At 37.1% G+C, this 14,251-nt stretch overlaps 1 protein-coding gene across 2 annotated transcripts in view; it reads right to left on the reverse strand.

Annotated features, from left to right (window-relative positions):
• The window catches only part of COL25A1 (collagen type XXV alpha 1 chain), a 455,439-nt gene that overhangs the window by 194,565 nt on the left and 246,623 nt on the right, over positions 1-14,251 (reverse strand). For both annotated transcript variants that reach the window (XM_068542313.1, XM_068542312.1), the window contains exons 3-4: positions 8,296-8,340; positions 5,915-5,922 (exon numbers count right to left, since the gene is read on the reverse strand). In XM_068542313.1, coding sequence (XP_068398414.1) covers positions 5,915-5,922; positions 8,296-8,340 — 53 coding nt within the window. The remainder of the gene's footprint in view (positions 1-5,914; positions 5,923-8,295; positions 8,341-14,251) is intronic.

Raw genomic sequence — 14,251 nt, forward strand, 5'->3', positions numbered from 1 at the left:
GCTAAATAATACGTTACTAAATAACCAAGAGGTCACTGAAGAAATCAAAGAGGAAATCAAAAAATACCTAGAGACAAATTACCACGAAAACATGACAATCCAAAACCTATGGAATTTAGCAAAAGCAGTTTTAAGAGGGAAGTTTATAGCAATAAAACCCTACCTCAAGAAACATGAAAAATCTCAAATAAACAATCTAACCTTACACCTAAAGGAACTAGAGAAATAAGAACAAACAAACCCAAAGTTAGTAGAAGGGAAGAAATCATAAAGATCAGAGCAGAAATAAATGAAATAGAAACAAAGAAAACAATAGCAAAGATCAATAAAACTAAAAGCTGGTTCTTTGAGAAGATAAACAAAATTGATAAACCATTAGCCAGACTCATCAAGAAAGAGGTAGAGGACTTAAATCAATAAAATTAGAAATGGAAAAGGAGAACTTACAATGGACATTGGAGAAATACAAAGCATCATAAGAGACTACTACAAGCAACTCTATGCCAATAAAATGGACAACCTGGAAGAAATGGACAAATTCTTAAAAGGTATAACCTTCCAAGATGGAACCAGGAAGAAACAGAAAATATGAACAGACCAATCACAAGCACTGAAATTGAAACTGTGATTAAAAATCTTCCAACAAAGAAAAAGCCCAGGACCAGATGGCTTCACAGGTGAATTCTATCAAACATTTAGGAAGAGCTAACACCTATCTTTCTCAAGCTATTCCAAAAAATTTGAGAGGAAGGAACACTCCCAAACTCATTCTACGAGGCCACAATCACCCTGATACCAAAACCAGACAAAGATACTACAAAAAAAGAAAATTACAGCCCAATATCACTGATGAATATAGATGCAAATATCCTCAACAAAACACTAGCAAACAGAATCCAACAGCACATTAAAAGGATCATACACCATGATCAAGTGGGATTTATCCCAGGGATGCAAGGATTCTTCAATATAAGCAAATCAATCAATATGATACACCATATTATCAAATTGAAGAAGAAAAACCATATGATCATCTCAATAGATGCAGAAAAAGCTTTTGACAAAATTCAGCACCCATTTATGATAAAACTCTCCAGAAAGTGGGCATAGAGGGAACCTACGTGAACATAATAAAGGCCATATATGACAAACCCATAGCAAACATCATTCTCAATGGTGAAAAACTGAAAGCATTTCCTCTAAGGTCAGGAACAAGACAAGGATGTCCACTCTCGCCACTATTATTCAACATAGCTTTGGAAGTCCTAGCCATGGCAATCAGAGAAGAAAAAGAAATACAAATTGCAAAAGAAGAAGTAAAACTGTCACTGTTTGCAGATGACATGATACTATACATAGAGAATCCTAAAGATGCCACAAGAAAACTACTAGAGCTAATCAATGAATTTGGTAATGTAGCAGCATACAAAATTAATGCACAGAAATCTCTTGCATTCCTATACACTAATGATGAAAAAGCCAAAAGAGAAATTAAGGAAACACTCCCATTTATCACTGCAGCAAAAAGAATAAAATACCTAGGAATAAACCTACCTAGGGAGACAAAAGACCTGTATGCAGAAAACTATAAGACACTGGTGAAAGAAATGAAAGATGATACGAACAGATGGAGAGATATACCATGTTCTTGTATTGGAAGAATCAATATTGTGAAAATGACTATATTGCCGAAAGCCATCTACAGATCCAATGCAATCCCTATCAAATTACCAATCACATGTTTTACAGAACTAGAACAAAAAATCTTAAAATTTGTATGGAGACACAAAAGACCCCGAATAGCCAAAGCAGTCTTGAGGGAAAAAAACGGAGCTGGAGGAATCAGACTCCCTGACTTCAGACTATACTACAAATCTACAGTAATCAAGACAATATGGTACTGGCACAAAAACAGAAATATAGATCAATGGAACAGGATAGAAAACCCAGAGATAAACCCATGCACCTATGGTCAACTAATCTATGACAAAAGAGGCAAGGATATACAATGGAGATAAGACAGTCTATGCAATAAGTGGTGCTGGGAAAACTGGACAGCTACATGTAAAATAATGAAGTTAGAACAGTCCCTAACACCATACACAAAAATAAACTCTAAATGGATTAGAGACCTAAATGTAAGGCCGGGCACTATAAAACTCTTAGAGGAAAACATAGGAGGAACACTCTTTGACATAAATCACAGCAAGATCTTTTTTGATCCACCTCCTAGAGTAACGGAAATAAAAACAAAAATAAACAAATGGGACCTAATGAAACTTAAAAGTTTTTGCACAGCAAAGGAAACCATAAACAAGATGAAAAGACAACCCTCAGAATGGGAGAAAATATTTGCAAACAAATCAACAGACAAAGGATTAATCTCCAAAATATATAAACAGCTCATGTAGCTCAATATTCAAAAAACAAACAACCCAATCCAAAAATAGGCAGAAAACCTAAATAGACCTTTCTCCAAAGAAGACATACAGATGGCCAAGAAGCATATGAAAAGCTGCTCAACATCACTAATTATTAGAGAAATGCAAATCAAAACTACAATGAGGTATCACCTCACACCAGTTAGAATGGGCATCATCAGAAAATCTACAAACAACAAATGCTGGAGAGGGTGTGGAGAAAAGGGAACCCTCTTGCACTGTTGGTGGGAATGTAAATTGATACAGCCACTATGGAGAACAGTATGGAGGTTCCTTAAAAAACTAAAAATAGAATTACCATATGACCCAGCAATCCCACTACTGGGCATATACCCAGAGAAAACCGTAATTCAAAAAGACACAGGCACCCCAATGTTCACTGCAGCACTATTTACAATAGCCAGGTCATGGAAGCAACCTAAATGCCCATCGACAGACGAATGGATAAAGAAGATTGTGGTACATATATACAAGGGAGTATTACTCAGCCATAAAAAGGAACGAAATTGGGTCATTTGTAGAGACGTGGATGGATCTAGAGACTGTTATACAGAGTGAAGTAAGTCAGAAAGAGAAAAACATATATCATATATGAACGCATACATGTGGAACCTAGAAAAATGGTACAGATGAACCAGTTTGCAGGGCAGAAATAGAGACAGAGAGGTAGAGAACAAACGTATGGATACCAAGGGGGGACAGTGGAGGGGTAGGGGTGGTGGTGTGATGAATTGGGAGATTGGGATTGACATATATACACTAATATGTATAAAATAGATAACTAATAAGAATCTGGTGTATAATAATAAAAAAAAAGAAATACAATGGAAATATTTTATCAAGCCACCTACTCTAAAGGAAAATTTGATGAAAAACAAATACAATACCTTGAAAATCATATATGGGGGTTTAGAAATTGGAGGCTTAAGAGGATTTCATTACAAGGTATTTCACCCCTAAGGGCTCCCATGATACGGGGTCCCAAGTACTTACAGTAAGACTCCATTGTATTAGAAAAGGTAGCACAATGAATATATATATTTTTTCTCTTTTTCACAATCAATGGTTTTTTGTCTTATCAAATGTGAGCAACTTATCTCGAGTTATCTTTTAGTCAGTATAAAAAAAGTGTGGATATATGTATATGTATAACTGATGCACTTCGCTGTACAGCAGAAACTAACACAACATTGTAAATCAACTATACTCCAATAAAACTTTAAAAACAAAACAAAGATAACCCACAAAAGAACACAAAAGAAAACCTCATAATTACATATACCTTATTTCTTGGATCTGATGTTATTTGCTAAACACATTACAACTTCTTTAAAATGCATCTGAGATGTCATAGCATTAATGCTTATTGTATAGATTAGCCATTTTACATTTTTTGGTCATGTTTTTATTATATGTAATTATTTATATCAAGAAATATAATTTGATATTGAATCACTATGTTGTACCCCTGAAACTAATATAATATTGTAAATCAACTATATTTCAATAAAAAAAAGAAATACAATTTGACCCATGGCTAGCCAAACCTGCGTAACAATGAGCCATACTATAATATACTTACAATTTCAAGGAAGAAGGATAACGTGGTAAGCAGAAACCATTTACAGACATATCTAACTGAATTCCAACTTTGCAAACCCTCTTTAGCTGTACAGCCATTGATAATTAACCTCTACGAGCCTCAGTTTCCTTGTTGACAATGGTAATGTTTAGAGACATTAATGGGAATGGGGATGGTAACATCAGAGACAAAATAAATGTATGTAAAGTGCCTAGAATATTGCCTGCCATACACGGGACTTAAAACATATTAGTCCTCTTTTTTTTTTTTTTTTTAAATTTATTTATTTATTTATTTTTGGCTGTGTTGGGTCTTCGTTTCTGCGCGAGGGCTTTCTCTAGTTGCGGCAAGTGGGGGCCACTCTTCATCACGGTGCGCGGGCCTCTCGCTATCTCGGCCTCTCTTGTTGCGAGCACAAGCTCCAGACGTGCAGGCTCAGTAATTGTGGCTCACGGGCCTAGTTGCTCCACGGCATGTGGGATCTTCCCAGACCAGGGCTCGAACCCGTGTCCCCTGCTTTGGCAGGCAGACTCTCAACCACTGCGCCACCAGGGAAGCCCCTCTTTTTTAATATATAATACGAAAAGGAAAAAACAATTGAAATGTTGTAGGTGGAGAATCTGCACTAATAGATGGCCCCCTGAAAGCAAGAGCCATATGGGTGCCTAAACTTGTGAAGGACCAAACAGGAAATACTAGAATCCTCAATGTCATCACAAGGCAGAAATGAGATTTAACTGCCTCTTGGCCTGCCTAATATTTACCTCCACAAAAAGAAGCCTTGAACGCTCTATTCTGGATGTAATCTCCAGAGTTTCCTTTGGGTAGTAGTGGTTTGTTTCTAGTTTTAAAGACAGAGTCTTAAATATGAAGCCAAAGAATAAGGCTCCTAGACCTGGGGCATGCCATCTGCCTAGCATTAAGCAAAAGCTGAAAGTCAGTTACAGAAGCAAAGTAATTTCTAACATGATTTATGTTCTGTCCTTGAACGTGGCAGGAAGACTGCAAAAGATATTTGGAAGCCAATGCTTCCTGTGAATAAAGTAAACGAGTATATGCTAAGCCCCTCTCCCTGGACCATGCTGGTCTGTTAGAGAAGTTGCCAATGCAGAGTCTGTGAACCCTGGAGCAAACCGGCTATTCGGAATGAGAAAATATCTCCAGGCCAATGATCATTGCTACCGTAAACGTACAGAGCACAGTACGGCACCAGGGTCAGATGACAGATATCCAGGATATTACTCAAAAACACATCTAGCTCAAAGCTGACAAGATAATCTGTTCCTGTGAGTACAAAGCAGGCTGGAATGCTGCAGCCATGACCTACACAAGGAAAGAAAAAAGAAAGTGCAACTCTCCAAGGGCTCCAACTCAAGCTCTTTATGCAGGCAAAACTCCAAGGGACTTCAAAGGGAGTGTTGCTTATGGAGAGAGCGCTGAACCAAGCCCACCGGGGGTATCACTTCCATGATCATGTTGCCATCTACATTTCGTGAACTGGCAAATGCAAATATTTCAGATACAAGCTTAAACGAATGAAAAAAGAAGTGTGAAAGAGCTTGAGGGTTTGCTCACAAAGAAACCTCAGAATTTCAGGAAAAGCATTTAATATCAGGAGCTTCATAAGTATTCCAACACTCCCAAGACAGTAATTGGTTTGTGATCGTATTAGAAATAAAAGTTATTTTTTAATTGACACATATTGCACTCCTACATATCACATGATCACAAAACAGTATACTCAAAAAATAATGTCCCACAGTTAAATACTCTTAAAAAGGTCAGCAATATTTTTCTAATTGAAATATAGAGTATATTTTGATGTTTTAACAGTTTTAACATACGTGATTTGATTAACGTAGAGGAGCCAGAATGCAGCAAATATACTTACAGGAGGACCTATGGTTGGGGGAGAGTAGAGAGAATAAGAAAAAGGGAGAGACAAATTAGTGAATATACAAATAGTAAGATTTAATAAAAGATTAGAACATCATCATAATCATCAGCACAATACAAGAGACATAGAAATCACTTAAGAATTTAGTGCCTCTCAGTCATTTTTTAGATCATGAACCTATTATGAGACCATATCAGAAAAATGCATTTACATCTATGTGTACACAAAATTTTTTGTAAAATTTCAAAGAATAGTCCCTGAGGACTGTTTATGAATTACTGAGAAGTTCATATATTTTAAGAAAAGACTGTCTAATTTATACACCTAAAAATTTAGATAAAATATGAATTAGGAAGAGCGTTAGTCATTTATGATAGACCAGTTGTAGACAATTGATATATAAATTTCTTGAGTTTGGTAAAATGGCTAAATCAGAAAGGTACCTGCTATTTGTTCTAAGAATGTTTATCATTCAGTAGTATTGTCAATATATAAAAGACTAAGTCCTGATGTTTATATGTTTCTTTAAAACTATGTATTCTCATCAAAACACAGGCAAAGTCTAAGAAAATTTCAATATTTCGCACACCATATGTTCAATTAAAGCGCCAGTTCTCAGTAGCCAAGAAGTTGGGAATTGATTTTTATATTTTCTGTAAAACTGCATAAGTACAAAATTTTCACTTTTTTTTCTTAATCCTCTTTCTTTCTTTTGACACAAAGATCAATTCAGTGATTATTTGGGTCCACCAATGTTTTCTCATTTCTTTTTCCTCAAAAACAAATTTATAAAGCATCCTCTATTATAAAACTTTGCACTCAATGAAAGGGATACCTATACAATTTTCCAGTTACTTAGAGTGAATGAGGTTTAAAAATAACTTTTGATAATTCTCTTCAAGGAATTAAAACTTAGCAGCTATGTTTTCATAAAAACCTTTTTACTTTGACATCATATTTCCAAAAGGGAGAGGAAATGAGACCAAAAAAATCAATCTGCCGTCTGCTCTTTTTGATACAGTTAGTATTTCTATTTTTTAACCCTTAGTAGATTGTTTTTAATATTAATAAATACTTGTAGAAAATGCTGGAAAATAGCATTTCTTAGTACACTAAAATCAAACCTTAAATTACCTTCCTCTTATCTTGCAAGGAAGAATTGATGTCCTGTTAAGACTTCACATTTACATTTACATTTTTGGAGTCTGAGACTTTATAAAACTAGTAAAACCGTAAGTGAACACACTCATTTGAATACCTTGGTTTCAGAAAAAAACAGTTTTTATTTGACTTTGCATATAGGGATTTGGTGTGAAAACAAAAAACAAAACAAAACAAAACAAAAATCACTAAAATGCGTGTCAGGACAATTGGTTGTGCTTTTAGTTCTGCTCATAAAAAATTGCATGGTCGGGCTTCCCTGGTGGCGCAGTGGTTGAGAGTCTGCCTGCCAATTCAGGGAACACAGGTTCGAGCCCTGGTCTGGGAAGAGCCCACATGCCATGGAGCAACTGGGCCCGTGAGCCACAGCTACTGAGCCTGCGCGGCTGGAGCCTGTGCTCCGCAACAAGAGAGGCCGCGATAGTGAGAGGCCCGCGCACCGCGATGAAGAGTGGCCCCCGCTTGCCGCAACTAGAGAAAGCCCTCGCACAGAAACGAAGACCCAACACAACCATAAGTAAATAAATGAATGAATGAATAAATAAATAAATAAAAATAAAGGAATTCTTTTTAAAAAAAAATTGCATGGCCTTGGCTGAATCACCTGACTGCTCTGCATCTCCATTTCCTCAACTATAAAATGAAAACTCTGGATTGATTACTAAGGTTCCTGTCATCACTAAAACTCTATGGTTATACAAGAGGAATAAAAAGTCTCAAATTTTGAAATGAGAGTCAAAAGCATGACAAAATTTTACCAGTTGGATAAAATAATGATCAGCTTTCCAGGACATGTGCCCCAGTGTCCCAAGGCAGATGTTTCTGCAAAGAGTGTGCACTGACTGACCACCTATGTAGATGGAGAGATGGGTGATGCTGTCATACTGCACGTGGCTAAGAAACCCTCTGCTGTACACTGAAAGGGCAGATTTAACTTGACACAGTAAATAAGCCAAAAGTGGGTGCCAGGGGTTAGTAAACCGTAATGAATAATATTTTGCAAACTTCTCCTTCCTACTGTTTGATGGAAATAAGAAGATAAAAAAAAAAATTCTATGTGTAGCAGAGAAGATATAAACATCTCACACACACACACACGCATGCACACATGCACACAACATCCAACAGAACAATATAATCACTAATTAGGAGGAACAGATGTGGGAACCTAGCCAGAACATGAATGACACAGAACAGCTGAAAGAGAGACTTACCAGATTCTCCTCTTCGGCCCCTTTTACCTCGTTTCCCCGGAGGGCCTGAAATAAAAAGAACAATTTTTGGAATTTTTGGTTCCAAAATGGCTAGTAAATGATTTCTATATATCTTGTCACTGTTTTTAACTAACATGAAAAGGACCAGAGATTTGTAAAGGCCAACTCTGTCTCTGGCATTTCAGCATAACTGTTAAGCTTCATTTAATTATAAAAGCTGTCCTAGATCTCTAACCAACTAGTGTTACTTAGAAACACTAAAGATTCAGAATTTTTGTTCATCCTGCCTGGGTATCATCAATAAGAAAGTGTTCACTAAGCAAACTGGTGGTGTTGAGATTTCATGTTTCTTAGGAAAATTTCTTTTCTGAAGGTTTCAGCATATTAATAATTAAAAGTACTAAGTACAAATGATTACAGTTTCTCTTCAGTCAGGTTCCTCATGCATCTCTTGAAAATATTTAGTTGGCAGTTAATTAAACATATATATCAATAATGTAAATAATCTTTACAAATATTTCTATTTTATTAAATATGAATTTTCATCTATTGGAATTTCTCTAAGAACCAGCTGAGTTAAAATCACAACACTTTTAATTGGAAAGTATTTAGGTAGTAAGTATTGGTCTCATTTTTCTAAGGGGCTAGCTCATTATTGTCATTCAATAAATGTTTAGTCTTTACGGTGATCTCATTTTAAAAGTGAAGAAATAACCTTTTTTTTCAGTGAGTTCCCTATGAAGACCACCACGCCAGTATGTGTCAGACTTGCACAAGTCTCTAGACGTTCATGGTTTTCAAGTCATTATTCTCAACTATATAATTTCTGCCCTCATTTCCTTGGTTAGGAATAGCTCCCGCTGAATTATGATCCCAGCAAATAGAAGAGAATAATTAGCCCACAGTGAGAATTGAGGTCTTAAAATATTTGCTGGGAGAAAGAGGCCAAGGAAAATACAGAACTGCCTGGTTTTGAAGAATGAGTGGCAAAGTTGGACTGATGACTTCTAAACTCTAGAAAGTTCAAGGCACAGGCCTTGGCACCCAGTTGACTCTTAATGTGATCCTGAGCTACCAACTTCCACATGGAAACACTATCACGAGAAATAAAAACATCAGTGGGCCAGGTTAGTTTCCCTGCAAGCCCTTACACAGAGTAAGTCTGGCCATGTGTGTTTTGTTAGAGGTTAAAAACAATCAAGCAATGAAATCAATTGAAAATATTAGGAGAAGCGGCTTTGTAGCAGAATCCAAAATTGTCATTCGAAATTTCAGGTTTCTTTCTGTGTTCTGAAATAAAGAGAGATTTTCATCACACTCAAGTTATCCTTGGGTAGACTGAGAGCAGAAGGAAAATCATATAAATAGGTAAATAAACCCAGTGGAATCCTAATAGGTATGAAAAGTATACATTTATACACATGCTCAAACACACACATACACAGATATATATTGACAAATTCTGATGTATAATATACAATGCCCTTTGGATTAGGAATCAGATTTTTTTATATTACAAAATTACTTTAAGAAGTGTTTAGCAACTACTAGATACTTATGATGTCTGTGGTCTGCACAGTAGGGACTACAGGTCATGTATAAGATGTATATCTGCTCTGAAGAAGCAAAGAAGTTGAAAAGACTAAAATAACACACATGAAAAATTCGTTAGTAGTATGTTGTGAAGGCGGCACAATGAGTTTGTGCTCTGATTTGTTCCTTCTACTCTCAACACATGGTCAATTATAAAAAGAGAAAAACATTTAAAAGTATTTGCATTCAAAAAAGACATGGGCATGTCCACAGGCCAGAAATGAACCAGAACTGGAAAGTGGAGAGCAGGGATAAACCATGAGCTTGCCTGGCTCTGGTTCTAGAAGTAGAAATGGTGGCTATGGGTTCTATCCCTGAAGAATAAATACTCAAAAGTTCTCTCATCAGATTCAGACTCACTTCTTAAAGCTGGGGGCTTATAAATGCTAAAGAGAAGCTTTAAAAAAATCTAGATCTCTGGCTTAAAGGCTGGGGAATATAGATATAACCTCTCAATCAGAAAACGAAGTAAGCATCTGCTGGTTTGATGCCTGATTCTGTGATATTCCAAACATAAATCTGCAACAGGAGTCCTGAAATGTCATTTTAAGACAACTCTGGTCTAGAAAGCTGGGATGTCAGGTAAAGAAGGACATAAAATGAATAGGTAAGAAAAGGTGAGTATAGAGGAAAGAAAGGCAGACACACACAGAGAGGAAACTACACACACACACTAAAAACCTCCTACTCACAATGAGTATAGAAGTCAAAGTTCCAAAACATATAAAGAAATCTAATGCTAAGAAAGGTAGCACTAAATAATAAGATCATGAATTCTTCCTAGGTAAAATTAATTAATTTTAAGAAACCATCAGACGAAGATTAGTATGTTAATTATGCTTTAAGAGATCAATGAAGAAGTAATACCCATTAAAGAGCAAGGGATTTTGAATGTAAACAAGGAAAAAAAAGAACAAGTGGATATGAATGAGAACCCTTTAGAAATCTTGAAAATGTCATTGAAATTAAAAAAAAAAGATAAATCAATTAAATGCTAACCTGGATATTGTTGAAGAAGGAACAGACATGGAAGATGTAGAATGCAGCCCAGAGAGACAGATCCAATATCTATCTATGTATCTGACTATCCACTGTAATCTGAACGTTCATGTCCCACAAATTCACAGGTTGAAATTCTAACTCCCAAAGATGATAATTTTGGGAGTGGGGTCTTTGGGAGTTGCTTAAATCATGAAGCTGGAGCCCTCAAGAATGGGGCTTATAACAAAGACACCACAGAGACCCCTAGCCCCTTCCACTATGTTAGGACACAGTGAAAAGACACCAGCTATGAACCAGGAAGAGGGCCCTTACCTGAAGGTGACCATGCCGAAACCTTGATCTTAGATGTCCCAGCCTCCTGAACTGTGAGAAATAAATTTTTGTTGTTTATAAGTCACCCAGCCTGTGGTATTTCGTTATAGCAGCCCAAACAGAATAAGACTCTATCTACTACCTATCTATCTATCTATCTATCTATCTATCTATCTATCTATCTATCATCTGTCTGTCTATGTATCTATGTATCTATCTATCCATCCATCTATGTTAAGAAGAAAATTTTTACTTATAAAAGAACTCAAAATAAATGACAGAGAAGACTTTGTTTAAGAGATAATAGTTGAGAATATTCCAGAATTGAACTTAGGATACCTAAGATTGAACTTATACTCCAAGTGGCAAGTAAAAATAAATCACACTTAAACACAAAGAAGGAGAAACTTAGAAATATTCAAGGATAAAGAGAAAATGTTAAGAACTACCAGAAGGAAGATTACAATGGAAGATACCTAACTGACTGCTGTCTCATCCACAACAAAGGTGCCAGAGGGCCCAGACCTGATTTTTATGAAGTCTTAGAAGCCTATAATTATGTTTGTTTATTGGAATTAGTTTGTCACTTTCCTCCTGAAGAATATTCCTTTTAAATAGTAGAATTTATCAAGTAAAAACAACAGATTACATAAATGTTTAAAAATAATTTAAAATAAACTTTTAAAAATATTTAAAAGATATCAGATTATAAAAAATGATCAGAGAAGCAATGATATTTTTGAAGAAACCAAGAAACAAAGTTAAGGGGATCCCCTGGTGGTCCAGTGGTTGGGACTCAGCCCTTCCACTGCCATTGGACCAGGTTCGATCCTGGTTGAGGAACTAAGATCCCATAAGCCACGCCAAAAAAAAAAAAAAAAAAAAAGGAACATGTCTGCCTTAAATATTCAATTTAAAGAAATGAATCAAATGCTGTGGGAAATTTGCTCATTATATTGAGAGTTGAGAAAAAATAAAATCTAAGGAAACTGAAAAGATACTTGGTAAGACAGATATCTATTGAATACGACAAGGTTTTCCAAAGAATTTCATAATATTTGAGAGAAAAAATTAAGCTAAACTAAGTTATGAGAAGATGGGAATCCAAACCCTATTGGATTTACAAAGAAAATACTTGATTTGAGAAGAGCATGTTATAATTGCTATAAGAAACAGAAGACTGGAGTGAGCATTATATTGAGTTTGTGAATTAATAAATTATACAAAACTCACAGTAACACATAGATTAAAGATCTTGCTTACAAAGATAATAAATAGAAGTTTTGAAAAAGTCTACTGTGCAGATGAGATAATTTGATATTGCTCCTGAATTTAAAGGCAAAAATAATTTAAAAATGATATACATGGGATGAATTTGACAATGGGCAGCTGGCAGATCACCAGAGTGAAAAAGAAAACAAATGACAGATATTTCCCAGACAAAACCGATGTTAACAATAGCTAACAGTAGTTGAAAAAGATAGTCTCATATATACAATGGAATATTACTCAGCCATAAAAAGAAGGAAATTGAGTTACCTGAAGTGAGGTGGATGGACCTAGAGTCTGTCATACAGAGTGAAATAAGTTAGAAAGAGAAAAACAAATACCGTATACTAACGCATATATATGGAATCTAAAAAAAAAAAAAAAAAATGGTACTGATGAACCTAGTTGCAGAGTAGGAATAAAGATGTAGACATAGAGAATGGACTTGAGGACACAGGGTGGGAGGGGGAAGCTGGGGCGAAGTGAGAGTAGCATCGACATATATACACTACCGAATGTAAAATAGTTAGCTAGTGGGAAGCAGCAGCATAGCACAGGAGAGCAACTCAGTGCTTTGTGATGACCTAGACAGGTGGGATAGGGAGGATGGGAGGGAGGGGATATGGGGACATATGTATGCATATGGCTGATTCACTTTGCTGTACAACAGAAACTAACACAGTATTGTGAAGCAATTATACTCCAATAAAGGTCTATTTTTTTAAAAAAAGAAAGAAAAAGAAAAAGATAGTACTCATTTCTATTCCAAACTGAGTGATGAAGTGTCAGTCAGGCATGAGCTGTAAGAACAAATATAGAAGGTGGAACGTGACTCTTATTCACTGAACATGGGCAGATCCTTGCAGTAGAAATTCTAAGTGAATTTTATCAGCAGAAAGACATGACTCTGCAAAAGAAACTCGTTCAAGAATATGAATGTGAAGACAAAAAGCAGAAGATATCAGCAACAGAGGAAGTGAAAACTTACAGAGAATTTATGAAATAAACAATAAATTATAGAGGAGCTTCAAGATGGCGGAGGAGTAAGACGTGGAGATCACCTTCCTCTCCACAAACGCATCAGAAATACATCTACATGTGGAACAACCCCTACAGAACACCTACTGAACGCTGGCATAAGACCTCAGGCCTCCCAAAAGGCAAGACACTCCCCCATGTACCTGGACAGGGTAAAAGAAAAAAGAAAAAGAGAGACAAAAGAATAGGGACGGGACCTGCGCCAGTGGGAGGGAGCTGTGAAGGAGGAAAGGTTTCCACACACTAGGAAGCCCCTTCACTGGCGGAGACAGGAGGGTGGAGGGGGGGAAGCTTCGGGGCCGCGGAGGAGAGTGCAGCAACAGGGGCGCAGACGGAAAAGCGGAGAGATTCCCACATAGAGGCTCGGCACCGAGCAGCACTCACCAGCCCGAGAGGCTTGTCTGCTCACCTGCCGGGATGGGCGGGGGCTGGGAGCTGAAGCTCGGGCTTCCGAGGTCGGATCCCAGGGAGAGGCCTGGGGTTGGCGGCATGAACACAGCCTGAGGGGCTAGTGCGCCACAGCTAGCCGGGAGGGAGTCCGGGGAAAAGTCTGCAGCTGCTGAAGAGGCAAGAGACTTTTTCTTCCCTCTTTGTTTCCTGGTGCGCGAGGAGAGGGGATTCAGAGCGCCGCCTAAACGAGCTCCAGAGACAGGCGCGAGCCGCGGCTATAAGCGCGGACCCCAGAGACAGGCGTGAGACGCTGGGGCTGCTGCTACCACCACCAAGAAGCCTGTGTGCGAGC

This window comes from Eschrichtius robustus, chromosome 4 (assembly GCF_028021215.1).
Source record: "Eschrichtius robustus isolate mEscRob2 chromosome 4, mEscRob2.pri, whole genome shotgun sequence".
Lineage (NCBI taxonomy): Eukaryota > Metazoa > Chordata > Mammalia > Artiodactyla > Eschrichtiidae > Eschrichtius > Eschrichtius robustus.